Here is a 22,186-nt window from a genome sequence, read left to right on the forward strand (position 1 = left end):
CATACGGCATAATTTTTTAGCCCACAACTTTTTATTTTCACAATGGTAGCAGGAGAAATTGGACACCAAAACTAGTTTGTCCCGAGTACACCGATACCCAATATGTGGGGGGGAACCACTGTTTGGGCACACATCGGGGCTCGGAAGGGAAGTAGTGACGTTTTAAAATGCAGACTTTGATGGAATGGTCTTCAGGCGTCATGTTGCGTTTGCAGAGCCTCTGATGTGTAGAAACAGAAGTTTATAACGCAGAGCTGTGAAAATAAAAAAATCTTTTTTCCCAAGGTTAACAGGAGAAACTGGACCCCAAAAGTTGTTATCCAATTTGTCCTGAGTACCCTGATGCCCCTTATGTAGGGGTAAACCAGCCGAGACCCCGGAGAAAATCCGTCTCTGGACTACACTTTTTCTACAGCGCCGTTAATTAACGGGCACTGTGATTTAAGTACCCTTAACTACCGCCGTTAAAAAGCGTATCTGCGGTCGTTAAGGGGTTAATAATAGATACCTATCGTTTCACAAATTAGAGGGATTTTATGATTGAATGAATACATGTATAGATAGGATTCATCAAGTATTATCTGAAGGTATTCTTAAAACATTTGACCAATTAAAAGAGGAGTTTGCCTTGTCAAATAACCAGTTTTATAAATATCTGCAATTTAGGCATGCAAAATCAAAACTGAGTCTCCTGCTTGTTAAACAAGTTTTGGAAAAGGGACATTCTAGGGTTTGCATAATTCTTTTATACAGCTCTGGCAACAATTAAGAGACCACTGCAAAATTTTCAGTTTGTATAACTTTTCTCTTTGTAAGAATATTTTTGAGTAAAATGTAAATTGCTCTTTTATTCTATAAACTACTGACAACATGTCTCCGAAGTTCCAAGTAATAAATTTTGTATTTATTTTCTGAAAATGAAAAATGTTCAAAATATCAAAAAAAATGCATTGCTTGCAGACCCAAAATAATGCAAAAAAAAAAGAAGTTCATAATCATTTAGAAACAACAATACTAATGTTTTATCTCAGGAAGAGTTCAGAAATCAATATTTTGTGGAATAACCATGATTTTTAATCACAGCTGTCATGCGCCTTGGTATGCTTTCCACCAGTCTTTCACACTGCTTTTGGGTGACCTTATGCCACTTCTGGTACACAAATTTAAGCACTTCTTTGTTTTATGGCTTGTGACTATCTATCTTCCTCTTGATTACATTCCAGAGGTTTTCAATGGAGTACAGGTCTGGAGATTGGGCTGGCCATGACAGGGATTTGATGTGGTGGTCCTTCATCCACACCTTGATTGATCTAGCTGTGTGGCATGGCGCATTGTCCTGCTGGGAAAACCAGACCTCAGAGTTGGGAACATGGCCTGAGCAGAAGGAATTATCTGTTTTTCTAGGATAAACTTGTAAGTGGCATGATTCATATGTCCTTTGCAAAGATTAACCTGCCCAATTCCAGCCTTGCTGAAGCATCCCCAGGTCATCACAGTGGGTGCAAGACACTGTGGCTTGTATGCCTCTCCAGGTGTCCGTCTAACCATTAGATGACCAGGTGTTGGGCAAAGCTGAAAATTAGACTCAACAGAGAAGATTACCTTACTCCAGTCCTCTATGGTCCAATCCTTATGATCTTTGGCAAACTTCAGCCTGGCTCTCCTTTGCTTCTCATTGATGAATGGCTTTTTTTTTAGCTTTACATTACTTAAGTCATGCCTCTAAGAGCCTGTTACAAACTGTTCTTGCCATGCACTTAACCCTAGCTGCCATTTTCCATTTCTTTTGTAGGTCACTTGATGTCATCCTGCGGTTGCTGAGTGACATTCGAATAAGATGATGGTCATCCCAGTTACTGGAGATTCGTTTTCGCCCTCTGCCGGTCTTGTACTTTGTTGTCCACAATGTCTGCTTGACCTTGTAGTAATGGACTGCCATCTTAGAAATTTTAAGAATGGAGGCAACATGACGCTCACTGTGTCCCTCTGCTAGTTAAGCCAGAATTGACTCCTTTGGCATGGCTAAAAGTTATTTTTTCATTCCTTTTACTTTTGGGATATTACTAGCACTTGTTTTGCCATCCAGCTAGTCCTATTGCAAGAGGATTGTGAAGACCACAGCAGTGTTTTTTAGACTTTCCTTAGTGAAATAAGATTTGGTTCAGGTGATCACCTAATCAGAAGCACATTAAGTAGAATGAGGTGTACTCTGGTTGGAATTCAACTGACACTGTAATGGAATGGCTGTCAGACACATAGAGAAGCTGATTTTTATACAACTGTACAGGGATCTATTCATTTTTGCCAGACCTGTATGTGGTTAGGAAACAAACTTCACAAGTCTGGCTGCAGTACTGCTGATTGTCCACTAGGCAGCCCACACTTCACCAACTTGTGTTACTATGCTGCTTTATCTGACCATACCTTAACTCTTTTCTGCACAGAAAAAGAGAACCCATGCAGCTCTCAAGCCTGGTACAAGGCCCAGGTCCAAGGGGAATAGAACTGCAAAGGATGCTGCTGCTTTCGTGAGAATTAGGAACAAACAAAAACTACTACAATATATCGAGAACACTATACCAGATCAATCCTACAGTGAAATGCTTTTGTGGTTTTTTTTTCAGTAGTCTAAGCAACCCAAACTCATTTTTTATTTTTTAAAGCAGTTTAAGAAATACAAACGGAGTTATATTGCCAATAGTAATCAAAGATAGTTTCACTGGTGGAGTGTTTTGATAAAGGAGGTGCTTTCCCAGACACCGTAGATGATGGCTCACTGGCATTTCTCTCTGTAGACTGAAGCGATGTAATGGTGTGCACATGTCAGTATGAAAACACTGAACAATGTTTAGGGCTCATTCAGACATAAGTGATTGCTCTTGTAGCCAAAAAGAGAGATTTTCATCAGTATTTGCTCAGTGTCAGTTTTTACCATCAGTGTCTCAGCAGTGATTTGCTCAAATAAAAAATAAAACTTGCAAAACTTCCATCTATTACTTTGCTAAAAAAAAAAAAAAAGACAGCACACACATTGCACACAATGTGCCATCTATGTGCTATCTGTGATTTTTTAATGACTTGAATGGGTGATTTTTACAGGAAACTTGGATCAAAAACCGAACATGTTATGGTTCGCAAAAAAAAACAACAAAAACACGGAAATGTGAACAGCACCATAGACTACAATGGAAAGGTGTTCTACCCACGAAATGAAAAAAAGACTTTTGAATGAGGCCTTATATTAATGAATTTCCGGTCTACGTTCCGACAAAATGTTATCAAGTAGGTATAACAAAGGATTGGGCATGTTGATGTCAGGTAGTGAGTATGAACACTGATTTGTTAGCGGAATCTACCAATATTTGTAGAATACAATATAAGGTGAGACTCTTACCATACATGCTGTACTCCAGATATCAGCAGGAGTGCTATACCCCGCTCCTATGAGAACTTCTATGGAGCGATACTGTCTGGTCTGTATGTCTTCAGTGAAGTGCTTGTGCTGGACAAAGAAAACATCCCTTTACAGATGGGTAGTACATGTGATTGTATAATCTCTATAGGTAACATTGGTTGCGGTACATACCACCCAACAAGCATTTCCAAGATCTGCTATTTTAACCCTAATGTTGTCAGCGTTTCTAGGATCCAGTGGATTCACCAGTAGATCTGCGGCTCGCATTTTATCTGCAACATAGAAGTAATTCAAAATTAAATGCGTACTAAGGAATGAGAAAGACCTTCAGGTTCATTTTCCAAATACTACTATCCATAAAGCTGCATATTGGCCAAAAGTCCAGTCTAACATGCTCTAACTAGTGAAAGGTCCTCCTTAAAGTTGTAGTCTTGGGTCCACTGCCAATATGAAAAACTGACCTAACATATTAAATTAAATGGATATGAAGAGGACCCAATACTGCTCATCTTGCACTGTTTATCTAGCATTCCCAAAATAAGGCTAAATTCACATTTTTTTCTGAAGTTGTGGGGAGAATATCATCTCCAAAATCATGAAATGCTCCTCTAACTCAGTATTCATTATTTTTTGCTAAAGAGGTTTTTAAAAACATCTAGCAGGAAAATGAAAGTGCATGTCATTTCTTTGAAGTGGATCCTGAAGGAAAACACTCCAAACAAGATACTATCAAATCAAAAGGCTGCAAAAATGCTTTAGGGAAAAACTTTTTAAAACTGTTTCAGGAGAAGAACATCTCCAAAAACATTGATAAGGAGCGTTTTGGGAAGTGGTTTCTGCTTGAAAGACTTATGATCTTTGAATGCCTCTAAAACGTCGGTGGGTGCATACTCTTATGACGATTTTTAAGATATTGGTAGCCTGAAAGTTTTCTAGGCAAGGAATTTTCTCTCAAAAAAGTTGGAGGTCTTTTCACTGAAGCGGCTTTGTTGGCGGTTTCACCGTCGTATTAATGGCGGCTCTGCTCCTCACGTCTTTTTGCTTTGAATTAAACTATAGCTAGCAAACGGCTTTTAAGCAGAAGTTTCCAGGAGAATGAACATGCTACTTTTACCCACTTCATGGTTTACAAACACTGAAGTGGTTAAGGCACCACTCTGATAGGGTTCTATTTCATTTATGTCTTCTGCTAGTTGCGACCTGTCAGATCGCTCCAGTGTTTGTTGGGCGGGTGGAAAGTCACTTCTTTAAGTAAGTCTATGAGCCAGATCCATTTTTATCCATTTTAGGCCTATGTGTCCATTTTTACCATTTGTGCCATCAATTTATTTTTGCATGCAAACCTTTACCACCAAACAACTACCAACTAGTTAGTTAAAAATGGACAGCAGACAGATCCAGCTTAGATGCTATCATTGTGCTATCCATTTGTTCATTGACTAGTTCACTAACTGGGGACAATTTGGTCCATAAGCAGGAATTGTCCTGATTCATCATGCCTATTAGTTGGGAAAATGAAATGCCACGTGAAAAGACAAATAGAAAACAGTAAGTAAAGCATTGACAGCACATGAATGTGAAAAACTGTCCTGTGAATAATCCTTTCTATGCACCAGGATTACTTGGGTTTGGAATCCAGAGCCTTTCACATGTTTATTAGATGCAGACGGTCCAAATACATCTCTTATTAGAAGACCAAAAAGCTGATAGAAGAACTATCAGCTTTCACTGAAGCCCCTTCCATGGAAGCAGAACTAGCCAACCTCATTAAATGAATCACAGCAACAAATGAACGAGCGGCCAATAGTGTGTTAGCATTAATTTCCACAGTCTTTCCACAGACAGGGCATTTCACCAGTATAATTTATGGATCAAGACAAAATCAAAGTCACTAAATTAACTAAAATAATGACTTTGCTTTAGCTGCAAGTAGATTACAATTAAATGTGTAATTTTCCAAAAATTACAAACTTCGATAGATCAGAAGTACTTTTTCTTAAAGGGCCTAACATGTAGTACATGTATAATCCTTTAAACAATAAAAATGAGATTGAAGTAGCAGAGATATTTTTCTTTAAAGGGAACTTGTCATTTCCCCAAATGCTGTTATCCTGCAGATATGGGGTTAATCTGCAGTTTAATAGCATTCTAAAGCGGCCCAGCCGCTGCACTGAATACACGGCTAGCGGGCGGCAATTCATTTTATTCCTCAAGCCAGACTCCAGCTTTCAGTCAGCATGGCTTCAATCACTGCACATAACAGTGAGCAGCGGATTTAAGCATGCCCAGGCACCTGGACTAACAGCCAGCGCTGCACTGAGGCGCTGAAACCATGGCTGTCAGTCAATGTGCAGGGGTGTACTTACAGCCACTGCTCAGTGTGTATATAAACTTAATTTTGTCACCATAACTTTGCTTTCAGTACGGTGGTCTCAGATTTCTGTATATACAGAATCAATTATTTGTGACAATACAGCCCATTTTTTTAAACCTTCACTAATTTTCAGCCATCAATCCAAAATGATGACATCCCAGGGCTCACGTTATCCTCCATTGCCACTGCATCCGTGATCCAATAGTTCTAATGCTATTGTCTGACCTTGCTCAGATGTACCTAATGACCCTGTCTGATAAAACATGTCAGCTGGATGGTAACATGGCTCAGGTATGCTATGCTGAAGATTCCACTGATACCAGATAGCCATGTCTCATTCATGAAAAACAGATGTATCTATATTTGTGTCTAATAACATATCCCCCAAACCACTTTATAGCAGCCAACTGCCCCAACAGCATTGCTGTAACACAGCTCAGCTATATATGCTCTGCATGCAAGGGAGAGCATGATCATGCTCTGAAGATCCCCATGAACCTCCACAGAAATATGGAATTTGTAAATAATAAGGGATATTGGTCACATAGTGGGTTACATCATGAACAGAAATAAAAAAACTGCACATGTTGAAATCTATCACAGGAGAGCAAAGTGAGGGGACCTGAAGAACTGAGAAGAAGCAATGTGCTGTTGGGAAATGTAGTTCTAGCAAATAAGAATAGAACCGTCCATTGAGATCTGTGAAGCTGGATACACAGGATAAGAAGATGAAAAAAAGACACAAATGGACAATAAAGAAAGTGCATGTTGGGCTGTACTGTATGTTAAGAATAGTCCATAAAGTTACTGTGCTTTGTAAAAAATATTGACATAGTGGTAATAACTCGTAAACCCTAGAACACTCAAAGATTGCAAGAGCAACGCAACAGTCACGTATCTTTGGGTACTTTCAGTGTGATACACCAGCATTCACAACCTACTGAGGGGGCTCATAGCACGGGTTACTTTCGGTCAGGGTAGGGCATCAACATCTGGTCACCAAACTGCCTGCTTATACAGTATAACAACATACATTAATCATAATGAAATAAGAGTCATGATCAGGCTTGATAGTTGTAGAATGGAAATATAATAGTTTTCTAAATATGAATAGGATAAGATACCCAATTTAGGTAGATCCCATGACATAATTTCCATTTTCCCGCCACTCTTTATGACGCTCAGTTATGAAAATATGCCATAAATGTATCAGCTTCTAGCTGCTATAATATAACATTCATGGTCAACAATACACGTGTGACTATATAATGTATATATATGTATAATATATTTCAGAAACCACACCATCATTGACCATAGATTGAGTTCAATACCACACCCAGATTCATGTTATTCAATAGGGACGAATTGCAATGCAAAACACAACCCATCTAGGGTGGGGTTGTTTCTAAATTAAAGCAGCCATGTTTTCACAATTCTGGACACCTCATTCGACCTCGGTACCATGAAAGTTGAAGCTTTTGATTTTTTTTATTTTAGAATACTGCTAATATTTATGTTTATCAAATGGGGGACTATCATGGTGTTGAAATAGATAAAGCAGAGCAAAACGATGATGGCCACACTGTTTAGCACCTGGGGTAGTGCATTATACAATCTCATTTAAGCTGTTGATTTTCAATGAAATCCAGGTGGCAGTCAGCCGGTCTGAATGTAAATGTAACTAGAAGCCATAATGAAACCCAACATGAACATGGAACGTTGCAGAGCATTATTAGAAGATATCAGGTGCAAATTCCCCTTTTTGAGGACCTACAGTAATGTATTTCAAACATTTGGCAGGTAGCATGATGTAACTCAGGCTGTTCTATCAATCACAGAAAGGGCTGTGCAATCAGATAGGGCTTATCAATATGTACTGTATGGCTGTATAGAACGTCTACAGAGAATGGATTCCATTCTGGAGGACTTTATCAGACCATAAGATCACCCATTCATCTTAAGACACATATAGTAAATTAATGAACTGTATGATCATCCACATATGACCCACAACAATCAGTTAATAGGTTGGCTCCATTTCGAAAAGAGAATGTCTAGTAGAGACAACACCTTAAAAGGGGGTAGTCCACTACTTTAGAGCCCAATATAAAAAAAAAATACTACTACTTGCATAGCTATTATTGGTGGATCACATGATGCTGTTGTGTCACATGACCGCTGAAGCCAATTTGCCATCACTGATCGGTTGCAGCCCTTCAGTATTCCATCGGAGTGGACAATTACTAAAAAGGAATGGTAATGGCTGCAGTCGATCAGCGGCCGCAGATTAACTGCAGTGGTCATGTGACAATTTTATATGGGGCAAAGGGAAGAGATTAAACAGAAGCTGGCTAGTAATGAGAACCCTTTAAGTCTGATAGTATATCCGATCAGAGACAATAAATGTGAGTTGTAAAAGAATTATCAAGATCCAACAAGATAATACAATGAACTACATGGATAGTTGGGCTGGAGCAAGTACACAGGAGAAGAAACTTACTTTTTGGCATATCTCCAGTACTTGATGCTGAAACCGTCCTACTTCTGTCTTGGCAAGGACTACTTCCATCCCTGTCTATAACAGTGGAATCCTCAGAAGCAGCCAAGCCAGATTCTACAGACTCTAAAGGATCGGAAAACATTGCTGCTGAAAAGTCGGAGAACTGTAACTCCGTATCCTTATGTTGTCCATTTGGCAATTCACTGTTAAACTGTTCATAAGAGCTACTGTATGTATAATCGCTTTCAGCATTTGACTCATCTAGGTTAAAGTCATCCGGATTGGGACAGTCTTCCTCTTCGTCATCTTCATCATCTAATGGCTGTTCCAGCGAGAATGGTCCATTTTCCAAATGGCCATTTGTTTTTGGGGACTCTATCCATGTTGGATCTGTATTAACAAGTTCCGCATCCACATCGTCATCATCATCTTTTTCAACAATTTCCTTTTCGGTATCTTCTTTCTCATCATGATCTTCCCCTTCTGAAGAAACATTACCTGCTAAAACTAGAAAAATAAAAGCAATCAAAAGATACTTCCTTAGCGTTGTTTATATAAGCACCATCAAGTTAATATATAATGGAAGCCATGTCAGTTTGATAGATCTGTTGTGCTGACTGAGCCAGAAGAGATAAAACTAAGGTGTCTTTCCCTGCACAAGAAGTCTGGGCCATAACTGGCCCCTAAGTGTGTGACCACAAGAACTGGAATTATTACAGATGTTCTGTCCAGTCCTATCTTAGGCTGGGACACTCACGGCTTGATGCGGATCTGCCACTGCAGATTTCCATCCATATCTTTCACAACAATGTGGTACATACTGTATGATAAACAACTCATGATTGTTCATCTAGGCACAGTGCTTGGTCCTTATGGGTGAGTGTGCCTGGTACTCCTGTTCCAATTTCTTCATTATAATCCAAATGCGGCTCAGGCCTACTCACATTAATGAAGCGGAGCTATAATACCTGGCACAAGTATAGTGCAGAAGAGCTACTCTGCCTGAACAAGTTATAAAGATTGTTCTGAGGATCAGTGAAGACCTGATTTTAATGTTAAAGGTTTCTTCCCTTGTCCCAGGGAGAGATGAACATTTTTTTAAAAATAATATTTCACGTGTCCAATTTGTGTTTTTTTTTTTTTTTTTATGAGTTGGGAAAAAGAAGCTGTGCGCATCGTACACACCGTATTCGTTGGCCGGCTCCTCGTCAGCAGCATCCTCCAGACAAACCGTCTTCATCTTGGCTTCTGGCTGGCTCTCAACATCCTGCTCATTTTCATTTTCTTCACTCTTTTTCCTTTCAGCCTCCCTCTCCAGTTCTTCAATTTCTTGAAGACGTTTCTCAAGTAGTTCTGCTTGACGTTTTTGCTTTTTTTTTAGTTTTTTCTTTTTATTTTTGGAAATCTTACCAACCTATTAAAGGAAAAACAATGTGTATCTTGGTTATAGGTTTTACCAACAAAATGTAAAGTAAAATAAACTACAATTGTTTGTACTCTGGACTTTTCATAGGAAAAATCTCAATGGTTGGATTATTATTATCACCACCTTCTCCATCACTGAATACACAGAACTAAACCAGAGCTGTGTATAATATATATATATATATATATATATATATATATATATAGATATATCTATAGATAGCTAGACAGATATATCGATAGATAATAGATATATATATATATATATCTAGCTATCTATTATCTATCGATATATATATATATTATATCTATCTAGAGATAGATAGATAATAGATAGATATATCGATAGATAGATGATAGATAGATAATACATAGATAATAGATGATAGATAATAGATAGATATATCTATGATAATACCAAGCCCAATGTTTAGTAATAAACATAATAAAATGGTACATAAAGAGTTAGGCCAGGATCACACATGCGAGAAACTCGGACGAGTCTCGCATCGTAATACCCGACACTGCTGCGGGCACTCGGGAGCGGAGAATGGAGCTGTATTTCTATACACAAAATCTGAGTTAGGTCGGAGTCACACTTGTGAGGAACTCGCACCTCAATACCCGGCACCGCCGCCGGCACTCGGGACCGGAGCGGTTTAGCTGCATAGAAATACATGCAGCCGCACACTCTGGTCCAGAGCGCCAGAGGCAGTGGCGGGTATTGAGGTGCGAGACTCGTGCGAGTTTCTTGCAAGTGTGACTCCGGCATTAAACGCAATATCTGTTTAATTAAAAAAAAAATTGAAATGAAAAAGCCGTGGGCTCTCGCGCAATTTTCTGTGCCAGAGAGGGAAAGCCAGCGACTGGGGGCCAATGTTTATAGCCTGGGAAGGGGGTAACACCCATGGAGCTTCCCAGGCTATGAATCTCAGCCCACAGCTGTATATTTAGCTTTTACTGGCTATTAAAATAGGGGGACCCCCCAAAAAATGATGTGGGGTCCCCTATAATTTATAGCCAGAAAGGCTACGCAGGCAGCTGCGGGTTGATATTCATAGCCTAGAAAGGGACCATGGATATTGGCCCCCCTTGGCTACAAATACCAGCTCCCAGCCGCCCCAGAAATAGCGTATCTGTGAGATGCGCCAATTCCGGCACTTAGCCTCTCTCTTCCCACTGCCCTGTAGCGGTGGCATATGGGGTAATAAGGGGTTAATGTCACCTTTGTAAGGTGACATTAAGCCGTCTTAGTAATAGAGAGGAGTCAATAATAGATACCTATCCATTACTAATCCTATAGTTGGTAAAGGGTTAATAAAACACACACATATGCAGAATAAAGTAGTTTAATGAAATAAAAGACCACACAGTTTTGCCATCTTCATTACACTGGTAATCCAAGTGAAGCCATCGATCTTCTGAAAAAATAAATAAACTAACAGTATACTCCCTGTGTCCGACGCAGTCCTTAACCCCTTAATCCCATATGACGTACTATCCCGTCAAGGTGACCTGGGACTTAATTCCCAGTGACGGGATAGTACGTCATATGCGATCGGCCGCGCTCACGGGGGGAGCGCGGCCGGGTGTCAGCTGACTATCGCAGCTGACATCCGGCACTATGTGCCAGGAGAGGTCACAGACCGCCCCCGGCACATTAATCCCCGGGACACTGCGATCAAACATGATCGCAGTGTTCCAGCGGTATAGGGAAGCATTGCGCAGGGAGGGGGTTCCCTGCGTGCTTCCCTGAGATGATCGGTACAAGGCGATGTGCTCACCTTGTACAGAGCATCTCCTACCTGCAGGCCCCGGATCCAAAAATAGCCGCGGGGCTACTTCCGGGTCCTGCAGGGAGGTGGCTTACCAAGTGCCTGCTCAGTGCAGGCGCTGGTACGCCAGGAGCCCTGCATGTCAGATCGCTCTGCAAAGTGTCAGATCAGCGATCTGTCACTATACAGTGATGTCCCCCATTGGATAAAGTAAAAAAAAAAAATATTAAAAGTGTAAATAAAAAAAAAAACCTAAATAAAGGAAAAAAATATATATATTGTTCCCATAAATACATTTCTTTAGCTAAATAAAACAAACAAACAATAAAAGTACACATATTTAGTGTTGCCGCGTCCATAACGACCCGACCTATAAAACTGTCCCACTAGTTAACCCCTTCAGTGAACACCGTAAAAAAAAAAAAAACGAGGCAAAAAACGCTTTATTATCATACCGCCGAACAAAAAGTGAAACAACATGAGATCAAAAAGATGGATATAAATATCCATGGTACCGCTGAAAACGTCATCTTGTCCCGCAAAAAAAACAGAATAAAGCGATGCAAAAATAATTATTTTTTCTATAAAATAGTTTTTATCGCATAAAAGCGCCAAAACATAAAAACATTATGTAAATGAGGTATCGCTGTAATCGTACTGACCCGAGGAATAAAACTGCTTTATCAATTTTACCAAACGTGGATCGGTATAAACGCCCCCCCTCCCCCCCAAAAGAAATTCATGAATAGCTGGTTTTTGGTCATTCTGCCTCACAAAAATCGGAATAAAAAGCGATCAAAAAATGTCACATGCCCAAAAATGGTACCAATAAAAACGTCAACTCGTCCCGCATAAAACAAGACCTCACATGACTCTGTGGACCAAAATGTGGAAAACTTATAGGTCTCAATATGTGGTAACGCAAAAAATATTTTTTGCAATAAAAAGCGTCTTTTAGTGTGTGACGGCTGCCAATCATAAAAATCCGCTGAAAAACCCGCTATAAAAGAAAATCAAACCCCCCTTCATTACCCCTTTAGTTAGGGAAACATAAAAAAAAATAAAAAAATGTATTTATTTCCATTTTCCCATTAGGGTTAGGGCTAGGGTTAGGGTTAGAGCTAGGGTTAGTGCTGGGGTTAGGGTTGGGGCTAAAGTTAGGGTTAGGATTACATTTACGGTTGGGATTAGGGTTATGGTTGAGATTAGGGTTAGGGGTGTGTTTGGGATAGGGTTTCAGTAAGAATTGGGGGTTTCCACTGTTTAGGCACATCAGGGCTCTCGAAACGCGACATGGCGTCCGATCTCAATTCCAGCCAATTCTGCGTTGAAAAAGTAAAACAGTGCTCCTTCTCTTCCGAGCTCTCCCGTGCGCCAAAACAGGGGTTTACCCCAACATATGGGGTATCAGCATACTCAGGACAAATTGGACAACAACAATCGGGGTCCAATTTCTCTTGTTACCCTTGGGGAAAAAAAATTGGGGGGGGCTAAAAAAACATTTTTGTGCGAAAAAAATTAATTTTTATTTTCACGACTCTGCGTTATAAACTGTAGTGAAACACTTGGGGGTTCAAAGTTCTCACAACACATCTAGATAAGTTCCTTGGCGGGTCTAGTTTCTAATATGGGGTCACTTGTGGGGGATTTCTACTGTTTCGTGCATCAGGGGCTCTGCAAATGCAACGTGACGCCTGCAGACCAATCCATCTAAGTCTGCATTCCAAATGGTGTTCCTTCCCTTCCGAGCTCTGCCATGCGACCAAACGGTGGTTCCCCCCCCACATATGGGGTATCAGCGTACTCAGGAAAAATTGGACAACAACTTTTGGGGTCCAATTTCTCCTGTTACCATTGGAAAAATACAAAACGGGGCTAAAAAATAATTTTTGTGGAAAAAAAAATATTTTTTATTATTACGGCTCTGCATTATAAACTGTAGTGAAACACTTGGGAGTTCAAAGTTCTCACAACACATCTAGCTAAGTTCCTTAGGGGGGTCTACATTCCAAAATGGTGTCACTTGTGGGGGGTATCAAGGTTTAGGCACATCAGGGGCTCTCCAAACGCAACATGGCGTCCCATCTCAATTCCAGTCAATTTTGCATTGAAAAGTCAAACAGCGCTCCTTCCCTTCCAAGCTCTGCCATGCGCCCAAACAGTGGTTTACCCCCACATATGGGGTATCGGCGTACTCAGAACAAATGGTACAACAACTTTTGGGGTCCAATTTCTTCTCTTACCCTTGGGAAAATAAAAAATTGTAGGAGAAAAGATATTTGTGAAAAAATATGATTTTTTATTTTTACGGCTCTGCATTATAAACTTCTGTGAAGCACTTGGTGGGTTAAAGTGCTCACCACACATCTAGATAAGTTCCTTAGGGGGTCTATTTTCCAAAATGGTGTCACTTGTGGGGGGTTTCAATGTTTAAGCACATCATGGGCTCTCCAAACGCAACATGGCGTCCCATCTCAATTCCAGTCAAATTTGCACTGAAAAGTCAAACGGCGCTCCTTCCTTGTACAACAACTTTTGGCGTCCATTTTCTCGTGTTACCCTTGGTAAAATAAAACAAATTGGAGCTGAAGTAAATTTTTTGCGAAAAAAAGTTAAATGTTCTTTTTTTATTTTTTTTTTTTAAACATTCCAAAAATTCCTGTAGAACACCTGAAGGGTTAATAAACTTCTTGAATGTGGTTTTGAGCACCTTGAGGGGTGCAGTTTTTAGAATGGTGTCACACTTGCTTATTTTCTATCATATAGACCCCTCAAAATGACTTCAAATGTGATGTGGTCCCTAAAAAATATTGGTGTTGTAAAAATAAGAAATTGCTGGTCAACTTTTAACCCTTATAACTCCCCCCCAAAAAAAATGTTGGTTCCAAAACTGTGCTGATGTAAAGTAGACATGTGGGAAATGTTACTTATTAATCATTTTGTGTGACATATCTCTGTGATTTAAGGGCATAAAAATTCAAAGTTGGAAAATTGCTAAATTTTCGCCAAATTTCCGTTTTTTCACAAATAAACGCAAGTTATATCGAAGAAATTTTACCACTATTATGAAGTACAATATCTCACGAGAAAACATTGTTAGAATCACCGGGATCCGTTGAAGCGTTTCAAAGTTATAACCTCATAAAGGGACAGTGGTCAGAATTGTAAAAATTGTCCCAGTCATTAACGTGCAAACCACCCTTGGGGCTTAAGGGGTTAATAACGAGTGTCCCACGACGAGTCCAGCTCTGCTACATCTGGATGCCTGACATAACTCTCCGGCGATCACCTAAACTCTAGGTCTCGCAGTCAGCTGACCGTGAGAACCAGCCTAGGGTGACCGGAGATAACCCCCAGTCACGTGCACTTCAGTTCTCGCAGTAAGCTAAGGTATCGCTAGAACTGCATTGAACGCGGACTTCCGGCGGTGGGACTGGTAAGACCGTATGGAAATTAGTCGACATGCGGAGTAGGCTGCGTTTACGCAGTTACTATGCATGTGACTAATCATTAGATGTGGTTTTACCGCATCGAATGATTATCTATGGGAAATTTACAGTGCGGCGACAGAGCGTCGTCGCATTGTAAACAGACATGCTGCGTTCTGGAAAGACGTACCGCATGTCCGTTAACGCGGGTCTGCCGTATACGTCTTTTAACGCATAGTGGAGATGGGATTTCAATAAATCCCCTCCACTATGCTGCAACATCTGGACGCTGCGTGTTTGACGCTGTGGCTGTGCGCAGCATCAAACACGCAGTGTTTCCTGACCGTGGAAACATATCCTAACAGTTATAAAAAGCAGACATTGTATCTAATTAGATTTTTTTTCTTTTCAGACATGCTTGCACTACTTTGTCATGCAAAAGCAATATATTAAGGAAGACTACAAACAGGTTCTAATTTACATTCAACCATAAGTAAAATAAAAAACAACAACATAATCACGTTCCTCCATCATGTTCTCATACACTTTATGCAGTTAATAGCCTCTGTGTCTGTACTGTTACATACTTAGGCAGTTAACTGGTTCATGCAGCTTTACATGAACACCCGAGCCTTACACTATGGCTGGTCCAAATAACTAAAGCAATTGTTACCATCCACCTCTTGTGTCTCCCCTTTTCCTCATAGATTGTAAGCTTGCGAGCAGCAGGGCCCTCATTCCTCCTGGTATCTGTTTTGAACTGTGATTTCTGTTATGCTGTAATGTCTGTTGTCTGTATAAGTCCCCTCTATAAGTTGTAAAGCGCTGCGGAATATGTTGGCGCTATATAAATAAAATTATTATTATTATTATTATTATAAGTACTGTACGCATTATTCCACTGGATCTGTATCGTTTAGTCCTTAAGAATTTAAAGAGTATGGTTTGGAAACGTATTCTCCCCAGTAAATTCGAGAATATCTTCTTTTAGTATCGATTAATAGTAAAAAGACTGTTTTACTATTTACTAGATAGTAACTAAAAAAATAAAAAAGGCAGCTTTTCAGTATTATGATTCTGCAAAAATGACTATCATACAAAGAAAAAATGGCAAGCTTACTGTAAATAAAACAAATAATAATAATAATAATAATTTTATTTATATAGCGCCAACATATTCCGCAGCGCTTTACAACTTATAGAGGGGACTTATACAGACAACAGACATTACAGCATAACAGAAATCACAGTTCAAAACAGATACCAGGAGGAATGAGGGCCCTGCTGCTCGCAAGCTTACAATCTATGAGGAAAAGGGGAGACACAAGAGGTGGATGGTAACAATTGCTTTAGTTATTTGGACCAGCCATAGTGTAAGGCTCGGGTGTTCATGTAAAGCTGCATGAACCAGTTGACTGCCTAAGTATGTAACAGTACAGACACAGAGGCTATTAACTGCATAAAGTGTATGAGAACATGATGGAGGAACGTGATTATGTTGTTGTTTTTTATTAATAGGCCACACAGGGATAATTAGGTTAATGCGTTGAGGCGGTAGGCCAATCTGAACAAATGAGTTTTTAGTGCACGCTTAAAACTGTGGGGATTGGGGATTAATTGTATTAACCTAGGTAGTGCATTCCAAAGAATCGGCGCCGCACGTGTAAAGTCTTGGAGATGGGAGTGGGAGGTTCTGATTATTGAGGATGCTAACCTGAGGTCATTAGCAGAGCGGAGGGCACGGGTAGGTTGGTAGACTGAGACCAGAGAGGAGATGTAGGGTGGTGCTGAGCCATGGAGTGCTTTGTGGATGAGGGTAGTAGTTTTGTACTGGATTCTGGATTGGATGGGTAGCCAGTGTAATGACTGGCACAAGGTAGAGGCATCGGTGTAACGGTTGGCGAGGAATATGATCCTGGCAGCAGCATTCAGGACAGATTGGAGCGGGGAGAGTCTGGTAAAAGGTAGGCCAATTAGTAGAGAGTTACAATAGTCCAGACGAGAATGAATAAGTGAGACAGTAAGAGTTTTTGCAGAGTCGAAAGTAAGAAAAGGGCGAATTCTGGAAATGTTTTTGAGATGCAGATAAGAAGAGCGAGCCAGTGATCGGATGTGGGGGGTGAATGAAAGCTCTGAATCAAGGATGACTCCAAGGCAGCGGGCATGTTGCTTTGGAGTAATGGTGGAACCGCACACAGAGATGGCAATGTTGGGCAAAGGTAGGTTTGTAGAGGGAGAGAACACGAGGAGTTCAGTTTTTGACAGGTTCAGTTTCAGATAGAGGGAGGACATGATGTTAGAGACAGCGGTAAGACAATCACTGGTGTTTTCTAAAAAGGTCGGCGTGATAACAGGAGAAGAGGTATATAATTGGGTGTCGTCAGCATAGAGATGGTACTGGAAACCAAATCTACTGATTGTTTGTCCAATAGGGGCAGTATACAAAGAGAAGAGGAGGGGGCCTAGGACTGATCCTTGAGGAACCCCAACAGTAAGGGGAAGGTGAGAGGAGGAGGAACCAGCAAAACAAACAGTGAAGGATCGGCCAGAGAGATAGGAGGAGAACCAAGAGAGAACGGTGTCCTTGAGGCCGATGGAGCGGAGCATAGTGAGGAGGAGCTGATGATCCACAGTGTCGAATGCTGCGGAGAGATCCAAGAGAATTAGCATGGAATAGTGACCATTAGATTTAGCTGTTAGTAGGTCATTAGAGACTTTAGTGAGGGCAGTTTCAGTAGAGTGTAAAGAGCGGAAACCAGATTGAAGAGGGTCGAGAAGAGAATTATCTGAGAGATAGCGGGTAAGACGGGAGTGGACCAGGCGTTCCAGGAGTTTAGAGATGAAGGGAAGATTAGAGACAGGTCTATAATTAGCGGCACAATTTTGATCGAGGGAGGGCTTTTTAAGTAGTGGATGTATGATGGCATGCTTAAATGAGGAGGGAAAAATACCGGAAGTGAGGGAAAGGTTGAATATTTTTGTTAGGTGAGAGGTGACAGCCGGGGAAAGGGACTGGAGGAGATGCGACGGAATGGGGTCGCTGGTGCAAGTGGTCGGGCGAGAAGATGCAAGGAGCCTGCTTACTTCTTCTTCTGTAACTGGTTCAAAGTCAGAGAGTGAACTAGATGCAGTGGGGGAGGGAGGACAGTGCTTGGAATGAAGAGATTGGGAAATGATTTCCTGTCGAATGTGGTCAATTTTTTCTTTGAAGTAATTGGCCAGATCGTCAGCGTGGAGATCTGTGGTTGGGGCCTGCTCTCTTGGGTTGAGTAGGGACCGGAAAGTGTCAAAGAGACGTTTAGGGTTATTGGACAGCGAGGTGATGAGGGTGTTGAAATAGGTTTGTTTGGAGAGGTGAAGGGCAGAGTTGTATGTTTTTAACATGAACTTATAATGGATGAAATCTTCGGGCAGATTAGATTTTCTCCACAGACGTTCGGCGCACCTGGAGCACCGCTGCAGGAAACGTGTTTGCAGCGTGTGCCACGGTTGTCGCCGTCTGTGCCGAGTTGTTCTATGTATAGGAGGTGCAGCTTCTTCCAGGGCACTTTGCAGGGTTTCATTGTAATGCTTCAGAGCAGAATCAGGACAAGAGATGGAGGAGATTGGGGCCAATGAAGACTGCAAGTTCTTCATAAGTTTCTGGGTGTTAATGGCCTGTATGTTTCTATAAGTGTGGAAAGTGGGGATGACCTGAGCGGGATGGCAGTTCTTGATAGAGAATGAAAGAAGGTTGTGGTCAGAGAGCGGGAGAGGGGAGTTTGTGAAATCATCCAGTGAGCAAAGCCGGGAGAAGACCAAATCAAGGGAGTTTCCATCATCATGTGTTGGAGAGTTAGTATGCTGCGAGAGGCCGAAAGAGGAGGTTAGAGATAAAAGGTGAGAAGCAGATGGGGAGAGGGGAGAAGCAATTGGGATATTGAAATCACCCATGATGAGGGTGGGGGTGTCATAAGAGAGAAAGTGTGGAAGCCAGGTGGCAAAATGATCCAGGAACTGGTGAGAGGGGCCGGGAGGACGATACACCACCGCCACTCGCATGGAGAAGGGGACGTAGAATCTGACAGCATGGACCTCAAAGGAAGGGAATACAAGTGAGGGTACTTGGGGGATAACTTGGAAGGTACATTTGGGTGAAAGGAGCAGACCAACGCCTCCACCTGCTCTGTTGTCTGATCTTGGGGTATGAGAAAAGTGTAGTCCACCAAATGAGAGAGCAGCAGCAGCGGTGGTGTCTGACTGCTGGATACAGGTTTCAGTAAAAGCCAGGAGATTAAGAGAGTTGGAAAGGAAGAAGTCATGAATGAAGGAGAGTTTATTACACACAGAGCGAGAATTCCAAAGAGCACAATTGAAAGAGACAGAAGGCATGCATGGAATATTAATAAGGTTAGAGGGGTTTCTGGGTGTAGCAGTTGGGAGGTTTGACTGGCTATAACATGGGGGGCCGGGGTTCGGAGAGATGTCTCCAGCAACTAGGAGAAGGAGGATAGAAAGAGTGAGCAGATGGTTAAGTGATTTGTGAGAGCGTCTCTTGTGTTGGATGGTGGGACTGAATGGATCTGTACTGTTAAGCAATGTGAACAGAGCATGAGTGCTATACATAGGAGAGGCCAGGACAGAGGGGCCAATATGGATGGAGTGTAAAGAGTTTATGCAAACAAATAATTAATGTTTGACACAGCAGTCTAAGCAAAAATCAGTTCAATTAAATTGGTGTCAGATTACCAACTATATAAGTCTCTAAGCACTGCCAAAGAAGGTAATGAGATCACTGATGACAGATCATGGCAGACTAGGAGACCAGCGTGCCTATGACATATTGCAAGATGATTTTATTTACTGGATTTTTCCATTAAATATAATAATATCACCAAAAATTAATAATTCCTAGCAATAAATAGTAATAGCAGTACCCTGTAAACTTCATATTACCTGGTAAATAAATGAAACCTAAAAAAAACAAACAGTAAAGAAAGTATATTAAAATTTGTTGACCTATATTAGAAGTTAAACACAGGAGAAACTTACCTTTAAAGGGGTTGACCACTACTTTGACAACCCCTTCTCTATCAGCATGATTGCGCCAGTATAAGACCACCTATACTCCCCTCCAGTGGTGCTGGTACTTGCTCTCTCCGGAGCTTGCGGCACATTATGTCACACAAGCACTGCAGCCAATCAGCACTGGCTTCACTCTCCCCACCTTCAGATGAATGACCTACATCTGAAGGAAGTGAGAGGCCAGTCCCACCTCTGACTTCTTTTTGAGTTCTGATTCGTCCAAAGGCGGGGAGAGTGAAGCTATCACTGATTGGGCACCAGGCTCACGAGCCCCAAAAGAGCGAGGGCTGACAACGCTGGAACAGCACCTGCAGTAAGTATAAGTGTATATTACAGGTGGAAACATGCTGATAGAGAAGGGGTTGCCCAAGTAGTGTACAACACCTTTAAGAACTGACACACATAGAAAAAAAATGTAGGTCAAAGACACAACTGGAATATACAGCACTGCATACTACTACACATACATTCATTTGTAAAAATTGTATTTCCAAGAACTTACTGGTTTTTGTTGTGGAGCTGTGCTTACTAAAAAAAAAAAAGAATAAAAATATTAATAACCCTCAGAACATAACATACTAAATATTTATTTTACTCACTTATATAGTGCCACTAATTCACACAGTGCCATACAGATATCATCACTGTTCCCAATGGGGCTCACAATTTAGTTTCTCAAAGTCTTTGGAGTGTGGGAAGAAATCGTTGTACTCAAAAACAAAAACTGGCTTTTTTTGCGTGGAGGAAAATGGGGGTGCGTCTTATAGTCTGATTGTCCCTAATCTGGCTGTGGTGGGGGAGCAGCAGCAGCTTGTCACAGGAGGCTGGAATCGGCTGCTGTGGCTAAATCCTGTGCCTGCTGCTAAAGAGAAATTCATATTCACTCCATTCCATGCCCATGGGAGAGGAAAGGAGTGAATATTCACTTCTCTTTAATAGCGAGCACAGTGTTATTCGCAGGAGCCAGCTTCTTGCAGCTGCCCGGCGATAAAGTGTGCAGGCTACTTAAGGCAATGAATATTCAGTGTATTCCACTCCCAAAGGCGTCGGATGCAATGAATATTCCTTCCCTTTAGTAGCGGCACACATGAAAGCCCAGCAGCTGCAGGAACCCGGCGGCTGACACTGTGCTCGCTAAAGAGCAATGAATACTCACTGCGCTCCACGCACACAGTCCCGGCGTGGGGAGCAATGAGTATTCTGGCAGCTGTCCTCAGCGGCTTGTAAGCAGTGCATGACGTCGCTGCCATGCGCTGCTTACAAGCATAAAGCAGCTGTTGGCACTGGAGCAGGACGCTGCGAGGGTGCGCAGGGAAGGTAAGAATGTTTTTTTTTCTGCTGGGGGCCATGCATACCAGGATAGGGATTGGGGCAATGCCTACCAGGATGGGGATGGGGGCCAATCATACCAGGATAAGGATGGGACCATACATACCAGGATGGAGATGTGGTCCCTGCATACCAGGATAGGGATTGGGACCATGCATACCAGGATGGAGATGGGGTCCCTGCATACCAGGATAGGGATTGAGGCAATGCCTACCAGGATAAGGATGGGACCATGCATACCAGGACAGAGATGCGAGCCCTGCATACCAGGAAGGGGGATAGTAAGTATAGAATTGACCACATTTTTTGCTTCAATTTTTTTTCTAATTTCTTCCTCTAAAACTTAGGTGCGTCTTATGGTCCGGTGGGTCTTATAGTCCGAACAATACGGTAAATGTTACACACTTTATAATTGCCTTATCGCAGTTGCTTACACCAATTGACTATAGTTCATATTAAGAAACGGCACAAGTAATTTTCTTCATAACTTATCAAAACTATTTCATCCAGTGTACATACAAATACTTTCATAGCAATATATTCACCACTGTGAACAATACATTCAGGCTTCGATATGGACTTCAGTGCTGCAGACAGATCCTCGGTGTTGTTCATGCGCTCATGAGCGCTTCCATGAAGTGAACAGGAGTGCAGAGACACTCACCAATGAAGAGGGAAACACACCTGCAGGGACGTTTCAGGGGACATCCCCCTTTCTCAATCCTTGGGTCCCCCAAAACGTCACTTCATGTGTGTTTCCCTCATCGTTGGTGAGTGTCTCTGCACTCCTGTTCACTTCATGGAAGCGCTCATGTGCGGATGAACAACACCGAGGATCTGTCTGCAGGAATGAAGCTTGCTGAAGCCAGTATG

The 22,186-nt window shown here is 41.5% G+C and overlaps 1 protein-coding gene across 7 annotated transcripts in view; it reads right to left on the reverse strand.

Annotated features, from left to right (window-relative positions):
- The window catches only part of SRPK2 (SRSF protein kinase 2), a 181,447-nt gene that overhangs the window by 23,356 nt on the left and 135,905 nt on the right, over window positions 1–22,186 (reverse strand). For 4 of the 7 annotated variants that reach the window (XM_077264748.1, XM_077264746.1, XM_077264751.1 and 1 more), the window contains 6 exons: window positions 20,487–20,512; window positions 19,856–19,873; window positions 9,478–9,706; window positions 8,293–8,799; window positions 3,587–3,687; window positions 3,395–3,502 (listed from right to left, as the gene is read on the reverse strand). In XM_077264748.1, the coding sequence (XP_077120863.1) occupies window positions 3,395–3,502; window positions 3,587–3,687; window positions 8,293–8,799; window positions 9,478–9,706; window positions 19,856–19,873; window positions 20,487–20,512 (989 nt within the window). The remainder of the gene's footprint in view (window positions 1–3,394; window positions 3,503–3,586; window positions 3,688–8,292; window positions 8,800–9,477; window positions 9,707–19,855; window positions 19,874–20,486; window positions 20,513–22,186) is intronic. The other 3 variants (XM_077264750.1, XM_077264749.1, XM_077264752.1) reach the window with 1 other exon arrangement.

Source organism: Ranitomeya variabilis, chromosome 5 (assembly GCF_051348905.1).
Source record: "Ranitomeya variabilis isolate aRanVar5 chromosome 5, aRanVar5.hap1, whole genome shotgun sequence".
NCBI classification, from domain to species: Eukaryota; Metazoa; Chordata; class Amphibia; order Anura; family Dendrobatidae; genus Ranitomeya; species Ranitomeya variabilis.